This window comes from Meleagris gallopavo, chromosome 29, assembly GCF_905368555.1.
Source record: "Meleagris gallopavo chromosome 29, MGAL_WU_HG_1.1, whole genome shotgun sequence".
NCBI lineage: Eukaryota > Metazoa > Chordata > Aves > Galliformes > Phasianidae > Meleagris > Meleagris gallopavo.
The window spans coordinates 90,396-115,185 of record NC_139432.1 but is presented as its reverse complement, the minus strand read 5'-3'; the positions used below and the strand labels follow the sequence as shown (position 1 = coordinate 115,185).

Below are 24,790 nucleotides of genomic sequence, written 5' to 3'. Positions count from 1 at the left end.
CCCATCCACCAGCCATGAGTTTTTTTCCATCAAAGCAATGAATGAATATCTTTGTGATCTCAAGTGCATTTCAGAATGATATAAACCCACAAACACAGTCTGTAGTGTTGGGGCAAGCAGGACAAGCTGAGATCCTGCAGTGTATGTAAGTTACTCTGAAAGCAGTTTCCCCCATTTGATTCCATTGAAACTACAGCATTTTCAAAGTGCACAGTAACACTATTTCATAGAGCAGAATCACAGCTGCAGGATATTATCTTTCAGCAAAGTCTACACCATTAGCTATGCATTTTCCCCAGTGATGATGAAGATCCTTCATTTCATGCTGGTAAATACCTGCACCAGTGTAGGTGAACCGCAGTTCCACAGCTGTTATGCTGGCATTGTTACCAGGAAAATGTAGCTCTTAGAGAACATTTTTCATCAGCCGGAACTGATGGAAGTCCAAATATGACATACACAGAGTGCATCATGGTTGTGACTGGACTGTTCAGCCAAAATTGTCAGTGTGCACCATGGTCTTCATATTGGTATGGTGTGTGGTGTTATCGTGTTGCAAGAGAATGGCTGCCTCCTTCTCTGCTCTGACTCTGGAAGTTCAAGCCTTCAGCCTTGTGAGAATCATGGCTGAGTGGTCTGAGCTGATGGATTGTGCAGGTTCTACCAAACTCAGAAGGGTCACCCGTTCCTTTCCTATCCCAAAAGACAGTGCACAGCACTATGCACACTGAGGATGTTTCACGAACTTTTTCTCCAACAGAGAATTCTCATGTCAGCACACCATGGACTCTGGCTCTTCTGACTCTGGCTCGTAGTGGTGACACCACGTTTCATCGCTGTTACTGATGTGATCCAGGAAACTTTCATCTTGAGCCCCATATGGGTACAGTTGTTTCTTGCTAACTTGCATACAGTGTTCTTTCTGTTTCTGTGTAGATATTCATGGAACCCATCTGCTGTAAAGTTTGCTGCACTTCATCACTGATACATTTTTTTTCAACACTCTGAAGCCAACGTTCATCTCTGCATACAGTTCCCTGGTCGTAATCCTCTGATTTGAGCAGATGCAAGAATCAATGACTGTTAAGGGAGTGCAATTTGTTCCACATGGAAATATGAAAATCCACACCTTTGCTTCATATTCAATCTCATGTCAGACACTGTTTTGTCAGACCGCCACTCTGCTGGCAACTGTTGCACAGCAAGGAAATAAAATGGAATATTGGCAAGAAGGTTCAGCCTCTACAGCTATACCACCAACATCCACTTCTGAAATTGTGGGCCAACTTTATTAAAAAAAAAGAGGCATTACTTCTGGAGCAGCCTGCGTTCCAGGTACCTGCACCAGTAGAGGTGAACCACAGTTTCACAGCTGTTATCCTGGCATTGTTACTAGGAAAATGGTAACACACACAGCCCACAGAGTACATCTCTCATCAGCCCAAACAGATGGAAGTCCAAATTTGTGATACACAGACTACATCATGGTTGTGGATGGAGTTTTCAGCCAAGTGTATACCACGGTGTTCAAATTGGTATGGTGTATTCATGGTATGGCATTATCGTGTTGCAAGAAAATGGTTGCCTTCTACTCTGCCCTGTCTCTGGAGTTTTGAGCCTTCAGTGCTGTCAGCATGGAGACTGAGTGGTCTGAGCTGATGCATTTTCTTGGTTCTATTAACTCCAGAAGGATCTCCCCTTTCCTATCCCAAAAGATAGAGTGCATCACTTTAACTGCTGAGGGCTGTGTCTGGAACTTTTTCTTTGATAGGGAATTCTTATGTAACCACTCCATGGACTTTGTCTCTTTTGACTGTCTGGTAGTGATGACACCTCACCTCATCATTGTTAATGATGTGATCCAGGAAACTGTCACCTTGAGCCTCGTATGGCTTCATTTGTTCCTAACAAACTTGCATTCACTGTTCTTTCTGTTCCACTGTTTGCCTTCATAGTTTCCACCTGATGCAAACTTTGCTCTATTCCAATGCTGACATTGTTGTTGTTTTCAATGCATGAAATCCAGTATTCAACTTGGAGCACGCTCTGCAGAGATGAGCAGTAAAGGAAAGGGGCCATCTAATGACTTCTAAGAAGTTTTATCTTTCTCTCTGAATGAAAATTGGAAATGGAACAGTGGGAGCTGTAGTTGTCCTTCTCTTCTGAGAACCAGGTACCCACAAAAAAATGACAATCCATGGAACTGGAGCATTAATTCTTTAACTTCCAGTGCACTACATGATGCTATGATGTGGAATATCAGTAACAAAAATAATAAAACCATGCCATCATGCCAGCCTGATGAGAGCTCCGGGATCCTGATCATCGTTAGGTTGGAGTTGGAAGACAGCGCACTCTGTTCCTGCACCTGTCCCCTTGTATGGGGCTGCTGAATCACGGCCTGAACCTTTGATTGATCACCTGAGGCGAGCAATGAGCCAGCCATGGGAGCACAGGTGAAGGCAAATCACCTGTGCTGCAGGAAGGGGTGGAGCCTGGCTGCACCTCTCCTAGAGCCATTTAAGAGCTGACTGCCAGTGGGGAAGGATCTCTCTGGAGATCTGCTCCATCAGGAGTTCATCTCGTGAGCCCAGGACAGGGTGAGTGACTTTCTCTTATTTCTCCAATATAAATTATATTAGCCAAGCTCCTGGATATATATCTATACCATTTGTATGTCCATTGATTAAACACCATCTGTATATCCATTGATTAAACACCCCCACACTGCCCCGCGCCCACCTGCCTACACAGTGAGAAGCATCCCCCATTGCACAGACAACATCGTCTTCATCCTCCCTTCCCTCTTGCCTGTTGCACCCCAGACAGAGCTGGGTGTTGTTAGACAGATGGGAGGGGAGGAGCACAGAGCTGTGGGGATGGTGATGAATATGGAGGTTTCCAGAATCCCTTTAAGTGAACAATGGCGAGCTCCCACAAGTGATTCACACAGCAGATCCAGTGATTGATTGATTGATCTAGTGATTGAATTGTTGTCAGCTTAATTCAGAGCTGAATCAAGCTTTGCCGTGACCCTCCAGAATTGCTCTCACCCTTTCCTATTCTTGGGGCAATCACAGCTTGTCCTCAGTACTCTTGCAGCAGTCACTGACCAGGTGGCTGGGGAGCAACATGTCAAGAAACCAGCAGTGCACGGCAGTGGTGAAGTCATCTTCCAGAGCAACATGAGAGGAAGCAGCATATACTCATAGTACATATTCTAGCATGGTCCTAGCAGAGGCCACATGGATTTACTGGGAGGGTGAGGAATACAGAAGTTTCCATATCACTTTTCTGGAACAGTGGAGAGCTCCCACAACAGATTCCCACTGCAGATCCAAGCAGCAAAGAGAGGGAATGATGCAGTGTTTCACTGCAGTGCTAGGTTCACACTGCCGCAGCTCTGCAGCAGTGGACCAAGAAGTGATGATAGAGAATCCCAGATTGTCAGTGTTCCTTTGTAGCAGTCACTAATCAGATGTATCATGCAACAGCAGGTGCAGAAAACAGAGCTTTCCCAAGCATGTATTCACATCCAGTTGTCTTGGCAGTGGGTGGGATCAGCACAAATCCCACAAACAGTAAATTAATGAAGTGCATTTATCTTTTCTTAAGTTTAAAACAATGAGATAGTAAGTGAAACAATAAAGAAAGAATAAAATAGAAGAAGGTTATGAACCTAGCCATTACTACATAAGATTAACTATAGTAAGATTAACTATTCTGGGAACCTCAGAGGCTACTTGGTGAACTGTTAGCTAGTGAACATTAACTGAGCCTCTTGTCTAGCATGGCCCCTTTTTTCCTCCATGACCTGGACATCCTATTTCATTGTGACAAAGCAAAAGTCAAGCAAAAGATGCTGAAATGATGAACAAAGACCTCCTGAAAAATTTGTGAAATAGAAAGGAAATGTGGAAGAGGTGTAAGCAGAGGAAGGTGATCTAGGAGGGATATAGAAACACTTTTTGACCATGCAGAATAGAGTTAGAAAAGCCACAGCCTATCTGTGCTGTGTCATGTGAGGTCATTTTTATTCTGATAAGTACATTTGACTCTGTGGAAAAATCATTCCCGTGAATTAATCTAAGTCTCACTAAGTCACTCACTGGTCCTTTCAGGCCAATATCAGATGTCTTGCAAGAGCTATAAATACAGAGCAGATACTACCTAATTTCTTCTATTACCACCTTCCTTTCTTGTATCTACCTTCAGCACTGGGCCTTTCCCAAGCAGGAATTTTATGCTTTTCACAGAATCAGAGCACTGAAGGGACTGCTAGAGATCATTCAGTCTAACCCCTATGCAGAGCAGGCTCCCTCCAGCAGGCCGCACAGGTAGGCGTCCACGCAGTTCTTGAATATCTCCAGAGAAGGAGAATCCACAACCTCCCTGGGCAGCCTGTTCCAGTGCTCCGTCACCCTCACTGTGAAGAAGTTCCTTTGCATATTGGTGCGGAACTTCCTATGCTCCAGTTTATGGCTGTTTCCCCTTGTCCTCTTCTCACAGACCACTGAAAAGAGGTTGGCCATGTCTCTGACTCCACGCTTAAGATGTTTACAAACAGTAATCACATCCCCTCTGAGTTGTCTTTTCTCAAGGCTGAACAGACGCAGTTTGCTCAGCCTTTCCTCATAGAAGAGATGCTCCAGGCCCTTTGTGGCCCTGTGCTGGACTCTCTCCAAGAGATCCCTGTCTTTTTTTTGTACTGGGGAACAGATGACTGATCTTGAATAACTTTTTTTCAGCTGTTCACTCACAATGAAAGCTATGATTTACTGTTTGGTTTTATTAAGTATTTTTTTAAGATCACCTCCACTCTCTCCAGGGAACAGATGATCAGTAGCTTTTCTGTCTTGTAAGAGAGCTTGAATATATGGGATGGTACTGTCCACAGAAGAGCATAATGGACACTGTATCCTTTAAAAGAAAAGTCAGCTTCTTGACAGCTGCATCCCAAAATCACCCCTCCTTCTCAATGAGAGGTATGGACATGGTTGTCTTTTATGTATATGTGATTTAATCAGATGGATATTCTGGGAGCTAAACTCAGAGTGGGCTGTGTGCCCCTCAGAAAGGGAAGTTGGATTAGAATATAAATGAACGTTGTCTGGGGGCTGAAAGAGTCAGGAAAGTTTTTCGGTAAAAATATCTAGTAGACCTTTCAGCAATAATGTTAATAAATAAATTGAGGAGCACAGCAGTGAACCAGGCAAATTTGTGAACAGACTGAAATATTTCCATTTCCTTATGTGTCTTAGAAATAGACTTGATTCAGAAACTGCTTCACAATTCCAGATAGCCACTAACCAAAATCAGATAAAAAAACTAAAAGCTGATTGTAATCATCCATGACTAGATGTTCACCATTTTTTGTTCTCAGCTAAAATCATATATAAGTAGTTAAAATGTCCAAGCTGAAGCCAATTCAATAGTCAAGAAATCTAGTTCACTATATCAGACATACTGAGGAAAAAAAATGGAAAACAGAACAAAAACAACCTCCAGAGACCCTTACAAAAATTTTGACACCCAAACAAGAAATATTGTAGATCAAATATCTTAGTGAATAAACAGATTTAGCACATCCATACAGGCAGAATCCATTAAACCACCACCAACCAAACCAGAATAACTTTAGAAAAGAATGTAAACATCATAGAATCACAGAATGGCATGGGTCAGAGGGGACCTCAAGGATCATCAAGTTCCAATACTCCTGCCACTGGCAGGGTTGCCAGATGCTGTATCAAACTAGATCAGATTGCCCAGGGCTGCATCCATCCTGGCCTTGAACACTTCCAGGGACGTATCTAGGATTACCTCAGTGCAGGTGCAAAACCTTGCACTTTGCTTTGTTGAACCTCATTAGGTTCAAAGGGTCCACCTTCTGAGTTGAACAGAGTCCCTCTGGAAGGCATCCTTTCCTTCTGTTGTATCAATCACAATATGGACTTTTTATTTCATATGAAGCATAAATATTTTAAGGTCCAGAAATACTTAGGAAATGTAGAATAAAATAAAATTGAAAATTAATAGGATTGATGTAACCAGTCCTCCAATGTTCTTTAATATGTTCCATCATAACTCCCCTGATATTTGTTAAAAGACAAATGAGAAATAAGGTCCCTCCAGTAAGAACAGCTCTAACACCCAAAAGGAACAACATTCCTTTTTGACAAATATGGACTTTATAGTTATAAATTAATATTTCTGCCCCTCCAAAACAGAGCAATACTGGTAATTATTTCAGTTTTAGTGCATAACAACCTTTCTGCAGCAGCTTTAGATTATTAAAAAGTAAAACTGTAGGTAAACTTCCATCTCTTCAAAGGACATGAAAGAGGAAGCCACCTGGATGTGAAGTAAATAATTAAATAAATATGTTTTTGTAGAACTCTCTACTACTGTGGATTACGTACCACTGTGACTAAAAAAGACTGAATTACTGAACACAAATGGGCTTACTCACTGACTTCTCTTGAAGGCCAAAGCATAGTGCCCTGCAGTCTCTTTTTCTTCAGACAACTGTAAACGTAAACACAAATTTAATTCCCAGCATGATTCACTGTAAAGACTTTTCTGTAACAGGCCAGTTTCCCTGACATTCAATATCCAGTCTTTGATAAGATGTGATTTTGGACATGTGCCTGTCAACTCAAGTTGAGTGATCAGGTATATATCTACTGTATTTTAGATATTTCCACTTAACTTCATCATTGTATTCTCTTTTGACAGCACAGAGCAGGTAGATTTGTTGACTCTCTTTTTTGATAAAAGCAAAGATCCTTTTGGGTCCATACTGAACAGACAGAAGCAGATGCATAAAGTGTGCAAGCAAGAGATTACAGAGAATACTTCCTGGTAGTAATTTCCCATCAAACTGGCATCAGAAGGAGGACTTTGAATCACATGCAGCTCCTTTGTATAAAGTCTGTTCTGAAAGTAATGCCTCCTATTTTATTAAGTCGGCCTATATGTGGTACGGCAGTAGAAAATTGCACCATTGACATTAGTTGACTCTTGCTGAACATTTATGGAGACCAAACAGTGAATGTGAGCACAGTGATGCATGTCAGCAGTGGCAAAAGCATCATGAAAGACAAGCTTCATTCTGAACAGACATGCAGATGTCAGCGAGTGCGATTTTTTCCATGTAGAGGAATTCAGTTCCACACCTTTGCTTCATACACACTTTCATCTCAGACACCATTTTGTCAGGCTGCCCTCTGCTGCCATCTGTCGCATGGCAACAAAATATATTGGAATACTGTGAGGAAGATTCAACCTCTACTGCCATACCACCAACATCCAACTCCTACTTCATGGGCCAACTCACCAAAATAGGAGGCATTACTTTCAGAGTAGAAACTTTTTTGTTGCCCTTCACATGCTCTACCAGAATCAGTTCCAGATGGGCTTTGACTTTTCCAACTCTAACCCTTCATGATCATGAATCCCTGCATGATGATAGTGTCTCTATATCCCTCCCAGATCACCAGCCTCTGTTTTCAACTCTTGCACATTTCCTTACCTTACCTGAGTTTGTTCAGGAGCCTCTTGTTCATCTTTTTGGCCTCCTGCTACCTTTGCTTTGCATTATGTTTTGTCAAGGTAAACCATTCCTAATCTATGAAAATTAAGCAACTCTCCTAGACTTCTCTGTCCAGAACCATAACTCACGGGATCTTTCAATGAGATCTTCCTTGAAGATGATAAATTCTGCTCTCCTAAATCCTGGGGCTGTGATTCTGCTTTTTGCATTTCTTCCTCTTCCTGGGATTCTGAGCTCAAACACTATGTGAGTGTTAAGACTGTGTAGAGGAAATGGACCAGGAGGTATTGATTAATGCTTGGCTGAACACGAGCCAGCAGTGTGCCCAGGTATCCAAGAAGGCCAATGGCCTCCTGGCTTGCATCAGGGATGGTGTTGCCAGCAGGCACAGGGCAGTGTTCGTCCCCCTGTACTCAGCTCTGGTGAGGCCGCACCTCGAGTACTGTGTCCAGTTTTGGGCCCCTCGCTGCAAGAAAGACATTGAGGCCCTGGAGCGGGTTCAAAGAAGGACAACAAAACTGGTGAGGGGTCTGGAGCACAGGCTGAAGGAGCTGGGATTGTTCAGTCTGGAGAAGACGAGGCTCAGGGGAGACCTCATTGCTCTCTGAAGGGAAGTTGTAGTGAGCTGGGGGTTGGCCTCTTCTCTCGTGTAACTGGTGATAGAACTAGAGGGAATGGCTTCAAGCTGCACCAGGGGAGATTTAGGCTGGATGTTAGGAAATACTACTTTTCTGAAAGAATGGTCAGGCAGTGGAATGGGCTGCGCAGGGAGGTGTTGGAGTCACCGACCCTGGAGGTGTTCAAGGGACGTTTGGACGTTGTGTTGAGGGATATGGTTTAGTGAGAACTATTGGTGATTGGTGGATGGTTGGACTGGATGATCTTGTAGGTCTTTTCCAACCTTGGTGTTTCTGTGATTCTGTGATCACAACAGCCGAACCTGCTCCTGACCTTCACATCTATTGCTGAATCTTTCTCATTTGCAAATAGGAGGTCCATCTCCTTGATCTCTTGTTTCAGTATGATTTCATTGGTAAACTCTGGATTGTTTTTGTCTCACTGTGCTGCCCCCACCGTAAGGATCAGGGCTGGTAAACTAGAGTTTTCTTTCAGTTGTCCAAAGTAGGCCTCATCTACTTCTTCTAAATCGTGTGGTCTGTCATAGCCATCCACCATGTCACCCATATTGATCTGCCCTCTACTCCTGACCCATATGCTATCAGCAGGCTCACTGCATGTTCCAAAGCAGAACAGCATGCATTTCAGATGCTCTCATGGAAAGAGCAGTTCCCCCTCCTTACCTTTCCAGTGTCTTTGCTAAAGGGCCTGTCTCCATTCCCTGCAGTATTTCTGCAAGCTATCACAGAAAACCTCCATGTTCTAATAGCTTTACAACCAGGCCATGAAGGAAATCCCGGGCCATGCTAGATAGAACACCCAAACCTAGGCTTCAAGATGCATTTCAATTGTTGAGTCATGTGGACTATTCCACCCTATATTCACAATCATAGACTCTCTACTACAAATTGAGCTTAAATTTATCCTGCTTCTTCCTGGATTTGCTTACGTTGTTGCACAGGTTCTTCAAAAAGGCACCTAGTCATTCTGACTTCCTAGAAAGTGTATGAAGACTTTCTTTTGCCTCAGGTTTGTTGATCTGTTGGCAAAGAAGTTTTTTGCCCAGTTAATCAGGTGGATCCCAACTCTTCCACAGTCTTTAGTTCTCAACTGGGTCTGATGGACTTAGAAACCAAGTCCCCATTGCCAGTGCCACTGACAAGTGATCCATCCCATCCTCCTTCTCACCTCCTCCCCTTACACCAATAAGATGAAACCGAAACCTGTCTGATCCCCATGTCCAAGTCAATGCACTCATCCTTGCTAGTTTCCAGGACTCTCCTGACAGGATGCATCATACCCATCAATCAACTCAAGTCAGTGGAGTGTCTCCTGTCAATGGAAGCACTGGCAGAGGGACAGATTTATGCTCTTATCAACTTGAGACTGAGTCATGTGCGCTGGCAGGCATCTTAAAAGTTTTTGTTGTGTTCTTAATTAAGGGTGAAGTTGAAGCCAAAGTCTGGTACAGAGGTGGTGTTGTTCCCTTGGCTTTACTAAAAAGAAATCTTCACTCAAATGCTGAGCTTTGAGGCCTCTGCTCTAGGCATCACTTAGTTGCTATAGTCCTATAGCTGCCAGGCTTTAGGTGAGATGTTTATCCTCACATCCTCCATCTGTCCAGTGATTGACAGATAAGCAAGTTGCTTTGCTCCTTTCTTTGTTCAAGCCCAGTACCAGATAACCACGGTAAGTCACACTCTTGCTTAAGCTGTGATTCCCTGCTGATTATGGTCATTCTTCATTTCAGTACAGCAAGTCTGGTGATTTCCTAGGAGTGGTTTAGAGAGCAGATCTAGCTGACTAGCAGAATGGGCTAATTCACTGCTTGGGTCCATTTCCAGCTGTACATTTCTTATACCTCTTTATTCTATGGTCCACAGCAAGAGATTCTTTTAGTTTTTTAACCCTAGTTAACTCTCAATGTCAGCTATCAATTCCGATTTTTAGACAATCAAAAGTTCTACATCCTCCCACATAATGCTCCTGGCTTTGACCTCTTCAGTTTTAAGATATTATTTCTCAAAAATCAAGATTGCCAAATAAAGTGCCACGTGGTTTTAGATCAGTCCACAAAACACAGGTACTCCCACACATAGTGTGTCATCTTCTACGTATTATATTCTGTATAACTGTATATGTCCAGATAGTGTGAATGGTACACAGCTTGATCACTCTGAAGAATTCGATGCAATTACTTTACTCTATGATATCTGCTCTCATGGGTACAGTATCTCTACCTAACAAAGAGCAATCATTTTCCCTACTTAGGACTTCCTAATGATCCTCAGACACCAACTCTGAGTACCAATATCAGGCACACACCTCACATTCATGAACACTGAAAAAGGTGAAAAAACAGACAACTTTCTGCAGCTTAGAATTTTCATAAATTCTTTGACATAGCATTAAAATATGGATTTTTTTTTTCCTGTTTTCTAATAAGTTCAACTCCATGAGATTTTCAGAAACATAATGTTATTCTGAAGATTTCACTTAAAATTCAGCCATCTTTGTCCTGTTCTAGGTCGTTCATTGAAAGCTATGCCACATTTCTTCATGTGGTGTGTAAGACAGAAACCACTCGAGAAGTCATGTGACTGAATAATCTAAAATTCTGTGTAGTCATAACAAAGGAAGACATATTTTTTGTAATGAAGTATATCACTGTGTTTGGGAGCTGGAGTACCACAGTGGTGTAAACAACATAGGGCCCTGTACAAAAACCCAATGGTGCAAAAGAAGTTTTATGGTTTTTTGGGAAGGAAGAATTTAAGTTCCTTAAATACCTCAGGAAATAAATCTGACATTCTTTTCACATATTGATTTATCCTGAATGTATTGAGCTGATGGAGTTTTTTGCAGGAGAAAAATAGAACTAGGGAATTCGTTACTTGATGAAGATATTTGACATCATTATTGTTTTCTCCCTTCCAGGTTCAGAAGAAAACGTAGCTCTAAATGCCCTCATGGAATTACATACATGGGTTAATAAGACAAGCATCTGGATTTTCATCTTTTTTTTTTTTTAATAACTTCTGAATGCAGCAAGGAAAGAGTTATTTATTTGACTGGGTATTAACAGTGTGAGAACAGATAAGCTTGTGTTTGGAAGTGGAACCACTCTCACAGTTGAACCAAGTAAGTACCCTCATTTTCATTTGTAAAATCATGTTAAAGGGATTCAGTAGTTTGTGATCATTGTAAGAATTTTCTGCTGTACTAATTCCTGATGTGAAAGCTTTCTAGCCTGTGTTCCAGACTAATTCCTCAGCTTGTATCTGCTTAGGAAAGCTTCACAGGAATGGCTGTGCTACTTCTGTATATCACCTTTACTCCACAATCCTCAAACACCTAGCCTACAGTCCTTAGATTTAGCATGTCATAATTTATTCCTAGCCTCAATCGTATTCTGTCCCAGCTTTATCGTGGGGCTTCAGTGAGTTTTCACTGTCTCCTTTTGAGCAGAATTGTGTAACTCAGCAAAGAACAGAGAATGGACAGAAAGTTTGAGATGCATTCTTAGCTCTCTTGTATGATAAGACAGATTTTGGCATTGACATTACACTCATAGTATCAGCAGTTAAGTAATTCCATTGGCATAGAGAAAGAGAAGGAAGGAGGTTAAATAACCTCGGGATCAAGTTTTTGCAACTGGCTCAAGATGAACGAAGGGGATTTGGCTACAGAGCTGAATAGGCATTTAAAAAGTAGAGGTAGTGGGTAGGGATTATAACGAGCCTTAGTTCTTCCTGACTTTATTTGAAATTTTGCCAAGTACAGTGAAGGCAAATATCACTCCAACCATTTGTGTGAGTTTAATTGTGGTGCACAAGAGGAGTTTGATAGGTTGATCTTCGTTATCTTAAACATTCAGGTGCAGAGCTTAAAAGTTGTTGTGATGCCTTCAGAAATTATCATGGCTTTAAAATTCTGAAAAAATATCCTCTGTCATTTTATATCCCTAGAGACATGCCAGTAAGAGATCATGGAACTCTCTTAGGTGGTGATTAATATCTGTCCATGTCTGTAGAATATCGTGAATGGTAATAAAAGTCTATTTTGGAACAGTTGAATCCCATTCCCAATTCTGAAGGAACAAAGAAATGTAAATTTATTACTCTGAAGGAACAAACCCTCGGCTGTTACTGTAGGACCAGATTCTATTATTCTAGAATCAACCTAATTCAAAAAAGTTTACCCAAATTCCTATGACCTCTTGTGCTGGCAAATGCAAATGCTGTGTAATGGCTCTTTTTTTCTAGAAAAAAAAAGGACAAAAATTGTTCTCCAAAATGTAGGTTTTTCAGATTGTCAGTTCTGCTGCCAAAAAAAAAACCAACAAAACAGATTTACTTCTAATCACCTGAAGGTAGCATGTGAATCATTGACTCCAGCAAGATATTCTTGGTTAGGGAAAACCAGTGCTGGAGTCAATATACTGTACACATTACATTACCCACATTTTAAAATTATCTTTCTGAGTTTCCTACAATTTAGGTTAGAGAACAATTCATTTGACAAATGAAATATGCTAGCCTGGTCTCCTCTCCTCTGAAATGCTTTAAGTCATTCTTCTTTTTTTTTTCCTGTGTTTGATGCTTATTTTTTTTCTTGCTGAGGGCGGGATGAAGAGCTGCACAAAGACTTTAGGATGAAAATGAAATGTCTGACAGTAAAAGACAATGAGTCTTAAGCATCTAAGTCATACAAGTGTCTGCTGAAGCATTTCATATGTCGAAGCCCAAATTTCTATAATTCTGCAGCCTGATCCTTTTGTTGATCACTTTGGGTTTCTTTCAGTGATACTAACAGGCATTTGAAGATGCTAAGTACAGACTCATCTGGTTATCTGAATCTTCTGAGAATCCCCAAACACAAAATTGTGTAGGAAACTTGCACTATTATCCTCTTAGTATTTCCAGGCATATTTTCCTGTTGAAGGCTCGCAAAAGGGTTTTGCGTTTGGTTTTGCTTATTCTAGATAAAACTTTTATTAAGAAAACTAAGGACCACAGCATTATGGAATATATAACTATTTCTATGCCTTTGTAAGATTAAAGAAAAAAAAATATGACTTTTTTGTACGAATGAAATATCTCTTCCAGAATGTAATATAAACATCACTCACCAAAGCAAACAATGCAAGGAATTCACAGGTGTATTTTCAGATAATGCAAAATAATTGGACTATGTTGAGACTGCTGGGCTTGATTAAAAAATATATATAATAATAATAATTCTGCTTTACAATAATTGCACAGTGCACATTTGTTCTTGCTGAGAATCTTACCCAGTCAATTATGCCTTGTATACTGGGTGCTTGGAAACACTGGAGATTAGAAAACATGAAAGGACTTTAAATATCTTCTCAGATAACAAAAAACGCACAGGGCTAACAGTAGCTGTCAAAAACATGTTACACCTGGAAAGGAAATGTATGAGGAAGAATAACAAAACAAGCCTTTTTTGATATACCCAATGTAACTGTGCGTAACTGCTGGTCTAATCTTCGGGACTGGGACCCAACTGACTGTGGAGCCTAGTAGGTATTCTTTATGTTTTAACATTTTCTGAGTTGTTATTCTTTGGATTTCAAGTTTTTCTTCTCTTCTTCCTCCTAAAATTCAAGTAGCAACTTCCTCATACTTCAGTCATTAATTAGGCATTAAGATTTTTATGTGTAATCCTTTGATATGCAATTAGTTTAAGCATAAAAAAACATGCTGAATGCCCTTCACGGGAATTGCCAAAGAATCAGGGCTGTGCAAGGACAAGCTCACGCTGAATTTTCTTGGGAGTGTGTCCAGAGAAGGGCAACAAAGCTGGTGAGGGATCTGGAGCACAGGCCTTATGAGGAGCAGTTGAGTGAGCTGGAATTGTTCAGTCTGGAGAAGAGGAGGCTCAGGAAGACCCTATAGCTCTCTATAACTACCTGAAGGGAGGTTGTGGAGAGGTGGGGGTTGGCCTCTTCTCCCATGTAACTAGCAATAGGACTAGAGGGAATGGCTTCAAGTTGCACCAAAGAAGATTCAGGTTGTATTTTAGGAAATATTTCTTCTCTGAAACAGTGGTCAGGGGCTGGAAGGGGCTGCCCACGGAGTAGCCGTCACTGTCACTGGAGGTGCCGAAGAAATGTTTAGATGTTGTACTGAGGGACATGGTTTAGTGAGCAAAATTGGTGATAGGTGGATGGTTGGACTACATGATCTTAGAGGTCTTTTTCAACCCTAATGATTCTATGATCTGCCATTTGGCATTTTCATAAGCTTTTAATAGTTATTATTAGGTTTTGCACAAATGGTTGGGCAGTTAGGAAGGAACAAAAGATTCTGTGGAGAAATATATATAAGATCCTAAGAATTTAAATTCTCTCAGTGTTAGAAAGACAGCAGTAAGTGGAGAAATTGACAGTATTATACAAAGGAATTAAAAGAAGTTTAATCTGTTAGTTCAGTCTTACTAAATGGTTCAGTTTGTGTTAAACTACATTGGTCCAGTGAAGTCAATGAAGATGTGAATTTGGGAATCTGTTTTCTCTAGGTGTTTACAAACATGGAGTTGTGCTTGTTGTTATTAGCAGGGGCAAGCCACGATGTTATGTCAGAGTATTGCTCTTTTTAGGGATGTGAGTAGAGTAGGAAAGAGAGTAAATTCAGAGCCTGTTGAAGGACTTGCGAAGATAAATATAATGAACAAAATTTCAGATCTAAGGGGACTTTTGAGTAGAATACAACACAGATGCCATGCAGAATGCAGAGTCTAATGCGCCTCTCTTTATGAATCAGGGGGCTCTTACCAAATTGGACATATTCTATTCCATATATATCCTTTTTTAAAAAATATCTGATAAGCTGAGGTCCTTTTGGCAAGGAGGCATACTAGAAGAATCCCTTCGTTTCATGTTATTGTTTTAATTTACTCTCTTAATGTTGTCCTGGCATTGCTATGTAGAGTAACCCAAATTACTTCAGGTATAACCTGAAGGTAGAGATATCATGGTAATAATTGGCTAGTAAATTGTTTTGAGAGACCATCTGCTCCCTGAAAAGATATCCACTCCAAATTTAAGCAATCTTATTTCATAACTTCTATGTCTTATCAGAAATTCCCAGAGAAGGCAGCTGCGGTATAATTGAAATTCAGGCTTTTGCAGTTGTTAAGTCTTTGGTATTCATGTTTGTTGCTTAAAATTCAGAATTCAACTCCCAGATGGTTTAAAGCTAAAAAAATACATCAAACAGTTTCAGAGCAATTCTGCTCAAAGATGGAGGAGAGCTGTGATACCAAATCGCATGAATCCTGTTACCACCTTTTAGGTTCTTTAAAAACTTCTGCTCTAAGGCATGTATTTTTGTTAATATCTTAATCCTATAGAACTACTACTGAAATTAGAACACTAATGTAAGGAATATTGTAAAATATTTGTCCACGGGCTTCAAGTTTATAGGCCTCAGTGTGTTCTGCCCTTCGAATCAATTTGTTATATGTCATACGAACTCTACATTGTACTTCTGACTGCCTCTGGAGTTATGTGACTAGCAATATGGCACAGGGCACAACACAGGAGTTTTTTTCCGTAACATTTTGTGGGGAAAATCTCTGCCACAATCTAAAGCATTTGACTTTATTCCAGGAGAAGTGGAAATAAGTGGAAATAATTCAGAAGTTCCTGATTGCTTCTCTCCTAATTTATCATCTTGGAGACAAAAAGCCTTCCTGAATATGATCATTAATCAAAAGATCAGCTTTGTCCCCCTTTCTAGCAGCAGCACTTGCATTTCTTCAAGCAGTGCCACACATCACTGGAGTGATCTTGCACAGCAGTGATGCAACAAACTGACTTCTCTCTTTGCCTTAACGCTTTTGCCACGATTAGACCACATCAGAAGAAGACCTGGGGGAGGTGCAAGAGAGTAAAGGAAAAGCAGTTAATTCCTCATGTCTCATGAGTATACAAAATCATCCTTGATAGATCTTTTATTTTTAGGAATTAGATTGTTGAGAAAGCAAAATAATTTGACTCTTGGAGCTGAATCCTTACAAGTTCTAATTTTCAGGTGCCTTATCAAATAAAGAACTCACATACAGGCATTAGTTATAGGAAAAGGAAGCTTAGGATCCTGTAGAATTAAAGCTCCTTTGAAAACCTACTTTTGTACTTTCTTTCTGCCTTCTACCTGCTCTTTTGGAATAAGCAGCAAGAAAATATAAAGACAAAAGAAAGCCTATTATTCAGTGATGGAGAGCACCTGAATAGCAGGTGATTTAAACTGTCAGGCAAGACTGCAATAAAATCAAATCATGCCCACAGAATGCTTTTTTAAAAATTATTTTTTTTAAACAGGAAATCAGAATGATTCTATTCCAGAAGTCATTGTGATGAAATCAAGGAAACACAAAGATGATGATGACACTGGGAAAGCAGCTTGTCTGGCAAGGAATTTTTATAAGAAGAACATCAGTTTGGAGATGTCCATTAAAGAAGTTGTATATGAATCAAAAGAACCCATTGTGACATCAAATGGGATGTATAATACTATTAAAGTGGTCAAAGTGACAGAAAAATCAGAGGTGACGTGCACGGCCAGGTTAAGCAATGGCAATTTTACAGCCAACTCAACATCACCAGGTACAGTTCTATGGTACAATTACAACTCATTTCTGGAGGCAGTGTCATCCAACACTTGCTAGCCTTCCTGCTAATAAGCATGCCCCCTGCATGTCCAGCAGAAGTGGGAAGGAAGTCTAAGTACTGAAGCAGGTAGAGCTAAAATATATTTAAAAACAACTTAAGCAAGTGGTCTTAGCTTTTAAGAGCCTGAGGTTCCTTGAAAAAGAAAAAAATAGAACACCACACAAACTTTTTTTTGAATTCATATTTATTTATGACTAAGTAATTCAACATACGGCATAAACCTCCCACCAAATGATAGGAAGTAGCCTTTCTAAAAGTAAAAAGTGTTTTTATTGTTTTCTTAAACCACTTCTTATATTTTTAGTATATATTTTTTCTTCCATTGTGAAGTTCATTCAAAAAGGTGATAACAAACCAACTCAAGATTTCCTCTTTCCTGCAATGACACTGAGAACTGTTCTCCTCAAATTTATATTTGTGATTTGTCTGCTGAACCTCAGGCTTTCCCACAAACCTGTTTCTGTGGAAAAGTCAGATGGACATGTTCTTTAATACTTCTTACCATTCAGATTTTGTTTATAGTGCCTTTCTTTTTTATGCTACAGAAATGAAAGCTGAAAAAATGAAGCCAGTAAATAATTGCAACTCCACAGACAACTCCACAGAAGGTTAGTTACCTAAAGAAATTGTGAAATTCTGTTACTGTGTTGGGGATAAAAGCATGGAAATATATTTTCTCAGGGGCAGAGGAATCAAAATACCATGTACTCATCAAACACAACCTTCTTCTTTCAGTGGGAACATACAAGTTTTCTTACAGAAAATAAACAACAGGAGGCAAAATCCCATCAAGAGAATTGTCTTCTCCTTTGTCATTACGATGTTTCTCTGCCATCTTTACTGCCATTTCTCTCTCTGACGCTATTAACAGTGTTTTTTCCCCCACTTTTATACCCATATCACAGCATCTCACCCTAGAGCATGACTTCTCTATCCTCTCTTTTCTCTCTCACTAAGCAGATGTCAAAATGGAGAAAGTGAACATGTTGTCCATGGCCGTGTTGGGTTTGAGAGTACTGCTGGCAAAAAGTATTGCCTTCAATACACTCATGAGTATCAAGTTGATTCTTTTCTGAGGTAAGGAAACACATAGCATGGTTAGTAGAAACAGTAGAATTATGTGTCTGAAATGACCACTTGGCTTTGTGTACTTCTTGAACCACACAAGGAGTGATACTTGTTCATCTACTTCTATCCCATTAAAATATATATATTGCCTCTTTCTGCAAACAAGCAAAGAAGCAAAACCAGACTTTTTCTGTATTCAATGCTCAGTTTTTGTTGCTGGTCTCCAAGTGTGCTTTGCTTTGCCAGAGCACCTTAGGTTTTATGCTCTTTTATGCCTAAGAAATATTTCACTGACTGACTCAAATGGCAGAACCTGAGGCTTGGAGAACAATCAAGATGAGTAAGGAATCAAAAGGATGGCTCCCAAAACAAAAATATGTGTGGGGGTGGCAGGAAAGAAAGGAGAAGGAAGAATTTTAAAATTGATGTTCCCAGAGGGATAAAAAGTAGTCCAGACTGAGGCCTGTGAGTCTTCCTGTCTTGACCTAATAACAATCAAACACTGGAGGGATATATGCATTAAATGTATTACATTAAATATAACCTAAAACACACTTTGTTCTTCTAGGCAATGGAGAAGCAAGGCAGCAGAAGTGTGAGGAACAGAAGGAGAGAGTGTTTACCAGCAGTATGAAATTCAGGGGCGGAAAACCTTCCTAGAGAGTTTATGTAACTGTTAGAGTTGTAACTGATTTTGCTATTTCTTGTTCTCTGTGAACTGAGGAGAGTATATTTTTCTTCATTCCTTTGCTAAGTAGGAATTGCTTTTCCCTCTCTTTTATCCTTTGCATAGAAGCATCCCACCAGCACTGATAGTTGTAAAAATCAGAGCCTCACCACAGGCACATGACCATTTTAAAATGCCTTTTACAGGAATGTTGTATTACTCCATAGAGCTGAGATTTTACTGCTGAGAGGATTCAGGAGAGGCTATTAATGGTCTTATTGCTTTTTAGATAGCTTCAATAACAATCTTTTTCTAGTGTAGATGAAGAGATCTGTGTTGGACCTGAAGTGTTTCACTGCAACCAGATAATGTTCAACCACAGTAACAGTTTTATTTGCATTTCTTTATTTAACTTGTATCACTTCTGCAAAGCATACACCTCTGTTTTAAGTTGCTGTAGTCATTGCCTAAATAAAGTTTTAGTATGCTAAAATGCTGTAGTTTGTGCTGTGTTTATTCTTCTGAATTTGGACGGGAGATTGGTAAAATCTAGTTGTTCCAATGACCAGTGAGATCAGAAGTACAGCTTTGATATCCTGGATTTTCTGTTGACTGAATTTGTGTTTCCTAGGGTTGTACTGAGAAGCGAAGGTGTTCTCTGGCACATTAAGAAGCTTCAGGAGGGCCAGACCAAGGCGATTTGAACTTTTTTTTTTTTTACTTTTCAGATGATTTTATAAAGAATCCAGTGTGATATTCCGGATCACATAAAAAAGACATAAGGAGAAATCACTTAAGAGACAAGTTGGTATGAGCATGGGGAAGAAAAACAGAGAGATGAGAACGCACTATTTTCTTCCATTCACTGTTACCAGGATGGGGCCAGCAGGAAACAACGTATGCTGGTTTGATGGAGAGATATAGCTTCTACAGCAACTTGCTAAAAAGACATTCAGCACACAGACTCCCCAACTCATCCTTCTCTCAGAAGCAGCAGGCAGGATGCTGTGGTTAACACAACTAACTTGCAACATACAAGGTGAATTCCCCCTTGTTTTGAAAAACAAGTTAACCACATCCTGGAGAGAAAATTAGATTTTACAGCTACCATCTGAGTAATTGTTGCCTTCAAGACAGACTCTAAAAACAGTGCTTAATAACTTGGTCAGGTTAGTCTTTCACACCCTGCAGACACCTAGAGGAAAACCTTCGTCTTATCATAGAATCATAGAATCAATTGGGACAGAATTATTTTCTTCGGAATGTCCGGTATGATGCCATATTTTGGTTCTAGGAGAAAAACAACATTGATAACATGCTGATGCTTATAGTTGCTGCTAAGCGGTGCCGTACAGAGCCAAAGCCATTTGCTGGGGGCTAGCTGGGCATCGGCTGGGGGGTGGTGAGCAATTGCTTGTGTATCACTTGTAATATACATTCATAGATGTATACATATTTGTCAGAATTATTATTCTTTTTTCTATCTTAGTAAATAGCTTTATCTCAACTCGATGAGTTTTACTTCTTTCTTTTTTCTTCTTTTTTTTTCTGATTTTCTCCCCCATCCCACTGTGGGGGGAGGGGAGGGAGTGAACAAACAACTGTGTGGTGCTCAGCCACCTGCCGTGCTAAACCACAACATCAGAGAATGGCTTAGGTTGCAGGAGACCTCACCTAGTTCCCCCCCCCTGCCATGGGCAGGGTTGCCAACCACTAGATCAGGCTGCACAGGATCCCATCCAGCCTGGCTTTGAATACTTGCAGAGATCGGGCATCCACAACTTCTCTGAGCAACCTGTTCCAGTGCCTCACCACCCTCTGAGTAAAGAATTTATTCCTAACATCTAACCTAAATCTCCCTTCTTTTAGTTTGAATCCATTCTCCTTCATCCTATCACTATCAGACAGTGTAAAAAGTCAGTTCCCCTTCTGCTTGTAAGCTCCTTTCAAGTACTGGAAGGCCATAATGAGATCATCCAGGAGCCTTCTCTTCTTCAAGCTGAACAAGCCCAACTCCTTTAACCCCTGTTCACTAGAGATATTCTCCAGCCCTTTGATCATCTTTGTGGCCCAATAGCTTCGCATCCTTCCAGTGTTTGAGGCCCCAGGCTTGGGCACTTATGCAAAGATGAGTGAAATTTACATAGCAAAACAAAACAGTCTCATCATAATATAAATTATGGGAAGCTGCTCATTCATATTTTATCCTGATTTTCTGATGACATTCACCACATTTTCTCATTAAACTCTAGATCACTTCTTTTCCCAAATCCTCAGGCAAAACTCTGTGAAATCTCCATGGATCTCTGTGAAAATCAAGAAATAGCATTTTCTTCACAAGTCCTTGTTTGTGACTGGAAACCACAGAATGGAAAACTTGTGACGTTGCACGTGGGAAGACTGGGATCTATAAATGTTTGACTACTGAGTAGCATGGTACGAATTTGTACAGAAATATGTCAGCCAAATAAAGACTAAAAAAGGATGTAAATAAACCCTTGGGAGAAGTTTCTGTACCCAGTGAGGCATTTTGGCAGCCAGTGTGAGAGAAGAGATGTTAATGGGAAAGGCAATACCTTACTATACCACCTGATATGGGTGGAAGAAGCAAGTATGTGTGCAGACACACAAATCCTTTCCAGCTCTTACATTTCTATATAAACTGTGCTGAATGTTTCAACAAAACATCCAATTATTTCCACAGTTATGAGTTGTTTGGATCTAGGAATATTAGTTTGAGTTAAAGAAGAATCTGTAGCAGCTCTGGTCCTATTTTTCATCCTTATGAACTCGTAATTATCTCCTACCATCAGTGGCTTTTCTGCTAAGAGTTTAAAAACTATAATATTGAGCCAATGCAGAACACGTGAAGAAAATTGTCCATGCCTGGACATGCAGAAAAAGACCTGCTGGTGCTGGTCAGCAACTGGCTGAACATGAGCCAACGGTATGTCCAGGTGGCCAAGAAGACCAGTGACATCCTCTTCTGTACCAAGTTCAGCTCCATCTGCACCTTGACTTTCATGATCTCATCTCTGCATGTACAGGCAGCATCTCTGCATTCTTCCCAGACCACCATCCCTGTTTCAACTGCCTGTACTTTTCCTTTTTATCCCTCAGTTTGACCAGCAGGTACATGCTCAGCCATGCTCCTTTCCCATCTGCTCTGCTTGATTTCTTATACTGTGAACTACTGCACTCTCAGAAAGGTGTCATTAAAATGCTGCCAGCTCTATTCTGATCCTATGTCTCCAAGGACAGTTTCCCAGGGGATATAATCCAATAATTCCTTAAACAGCCTGAAGTTCACTCTCCAGAAGTTCAGGGTCCTAACTATGCTCTTTGCCAGGCTCAAATTCCTTGAGATCATGTACTTGATCAGGGCATCTTCACTACAGCTCAGGCTGCCTGCAATCATAACCTCCTTAATAATCTCCTCTGCACTAGTGAGCACCAGGTCCACTAATGCTTCACCTCTGATTAGTCTGAACAAAACCTAGACCCAGAAGTTACTCTCAAAAGACTGCAGGAGTCTCCTGCATTGCTTGCAGCTCGTCATGTTGTTTTCCCAGCAGATATCTGGGTGACTGAAATCCCCATCAGGATGAGAGCTTGTGAGCATGGTACTTCTTGCAGCTGAAGCAAGAAGGCCTCATCAATAGGATTGCTTTATCAGGTGCCCTATAGTAAACTTCAACTGCCAGATGTCCTTTCTTGGTCTGTGGGTAATTTAACCCACAAGCTCTCAACCTGGTCATGACTGTTTATTCAACTTATTTCTTAGAATAAGAATAAAAAAGAAAAAAAAAAAAAGAAAAAGAAAGCCACTCCACTGCTCCTCTATAATAGCTGGGCTATTGCGTTACCTTCCTGGAGGAGCCCATCCCAATTTCCCTGAGATTTTCTCCTGCTGCTTCCTAAACTGACAGTGTTCCCTAGCTCTACTCACTGAGCAGTACATCCACTTCCCCCATCAAATCCAGTTCAAAGCTCTGGTGACAAGCATAGCCATTTTGCTGCCTCGTATATTCCTGTCCCTCCTGGTCAGTTGCATCCCAACCAACGTCAGCATGTTGCTCTGTTGAAGGTGTGTCCTGGACCACAGAAACCAAAGCCCTGTGCACAATGCCATCCATGCAGCCAATGATTCAACTGATCTGTTCTCCTCCTTCTGTCCACATCCCAGAAATTTATGGAGTATGCAAATATTTTAAAGGATTCTCAGAGCAAAACCCAGTACTTCTTGGAGTTTTAAGTTGCTGAAAGAAACGGGAATGCATGAGAATGGGGTAAAAAATCTCAAAACAGTTTTTCAAGGGAGTGAATTGGATTCTACCAGTCTACCCTTTTCCTCTTAAACTTTGAGATGGAAAATCAGGCTTTATTTCACCTTCAGCCATACAACTTTTTATAGATATTTTAAGTGTTTATAGAGATGATAAACTGATTGTTCTCTTGCTGTTATTTTAAACATGATTTTTTTTTTTTTAATTTTAAGCATGAAAAAAAAATTCCTATTGTGCAGCTGAATCCTTATGCTGTTTTATACAGCATTATGAATACAATAGGAATAGCCCTGGCTTCTTCTGATAATATTTTCATCTGCGTGCTCTATTTTCCAGAAATACTAAACTGTTCCGTATAAAATCAGGTATATTGATGTAAACTGAATTTCTTTCCTTGATCTCTCCTGCTACCTGGTGGTTGGAGTGTTAATTTTTTTGCTTTTTTATATTTGATGAATTTCAATAAATAAGTTGAATGGGAAGCAAACAAAACTAAAAGCAAAAAAACAAACAAACAAAAAACAAAACAAAAAACCTACAAAGAAAATAGTTTAAAAAAACAACAAAACACAAACACAAAAAGCAAGATCAAACCAAACCAAAATGAAGTGACTGTTGCCTCTGCACATGCCACTGATTAAACTTATTTGCTCTGACTTTGCATTCTCAAATTGCCAACAAGTGCAGATGAAAACTCTTGTTATCTGAGAAATAAGCTGTAAGAAACCCACTGCCAGACATATGCATGTGAAAGAAGATGAATAACTGAACTGAGATGCAAATATGCCTTATTTGTATGTGCAAGATAAAGTTGTTTGCTGTACAGAAAAGTAAGTGACTTCTTAAGAATGAAATGACGTAGAATATGGCAAAGGCTTGCAGAACTGCTTTTGAAATATATTAGTCCTTTTAGGGGGACTTTGAACTGTAAATTAAAGAAAACAAGAATCAGCAATCCGAACATTTGGGTCTTTTGAGGATATGGATGTCTTGCTAAACAAGGACAAAGTCTGAAACAGTGAGGAATGCAGTAGAAGCTTTCTGGTTTCAATAAATGTAGGGACTGATGAGAAGATGGGTGAATATTAAGTGCCAAGCTGTCTGGTGCCCTGTGAGGAAGAAATTAGAAGGCAAATCGTTGCATCTAGGAAGGCTGCAGATGAGATGCACTCAGGAGCTGTGTTGGTATGGTGACACCCTTTGTTCCTTTGAATGCTGAGAGTATTTCTGCACAGGGGTTTCTCACTCTGGAAAGTGCTGCCTATGGACCTGGCTGTCTCTTGAAAGAGGTCAGTTTCTTTGTTGTTGTCCAGGAATTTCTCTTGGAACAAAATTGACAAAAATGTAGTCTTCCTTTACTTTCTTGGAGATTTAAAGAATTAAGTTTCCTCCTTGGCAAAAGGGGGTTTTAATTTGGGTGGTCCTTTGTTCTTTGAGAAATAGAGAAGCATCCTTTTTTTTCATTAGGTATACTGCAATCAGTAATGACTAAATGGAGGTGCAAGACACCATCCAGAAGCTGTGCTCTTGATCAGAGGTAATTGGGTACAACCAACCAAGGGGTAGGAGGACGGGAAGACTGTTCTGTGGGGCAGTCATTTGCTTAGGACTCTGCTAAAATGATTTATCCTTTGTGGTCCACTGTATGTGAAATGATGTAGAGGAATTCTTTAAAACTCTTTATGCACCAAAATGGTTGGACTTGGAAGAGGGTGGGATGCCTTAAGCAGAAAGATTTGGACTGCTTTTGATTCTAATTCTGTTTTATTTCTGTATTAGAAATAGATACTTAAAAATGTCAAGTAATTTGGTCTACTGCTTTTCATCCTGTAGGGAATTGGACAAGTATTCCTTCCCACTCCTCAGGCAGTTTTTAGCTGAAAGTCTTTGACTTTAGT

General features: G+C 40.3%; 1 protein-coding gene across 1 annotated transcript in view; it reads left to right on the top strand.

Annotated features, from left to right (window-relative positions):
- The window catches only part of LOC104917254 (Ig heavy chain Mem5-like), a 33,667-nt gene extending 14,568 nt beyond the window's left edge, over positions 1 to 19,099 (top strand). The window contains exons 3-7 of the mRNA XM_085210772.1: positions 11,244 to 11,314; positions 16,521 to 16,805; positions 17,417 to 17,479; positions 17,832 to 17,948; positions 18,508 to 19,099. Coding sequence (XP_085066898.1) covers positions 11,244 to 11,314; positions 16,521 to 16,805; positions 17,417 to 17,479; positions 17,832 to 17,947 — 535 coding nt within the window. The 3' untranslated portion in view covers position 17,948; positions 18,508 to 19,099. The remainder of the gene's footprint in view (positions 1 to 11,243; positions 11,315 to 16,520; positions 16,806 to 17,416; positions 17,480 to 17,831; positions 17,949 to 18,507) is intronic.
- The last annotated feature ends 5,691 nt before the right edge of the window (positions 19,100 to 24,790 follow it).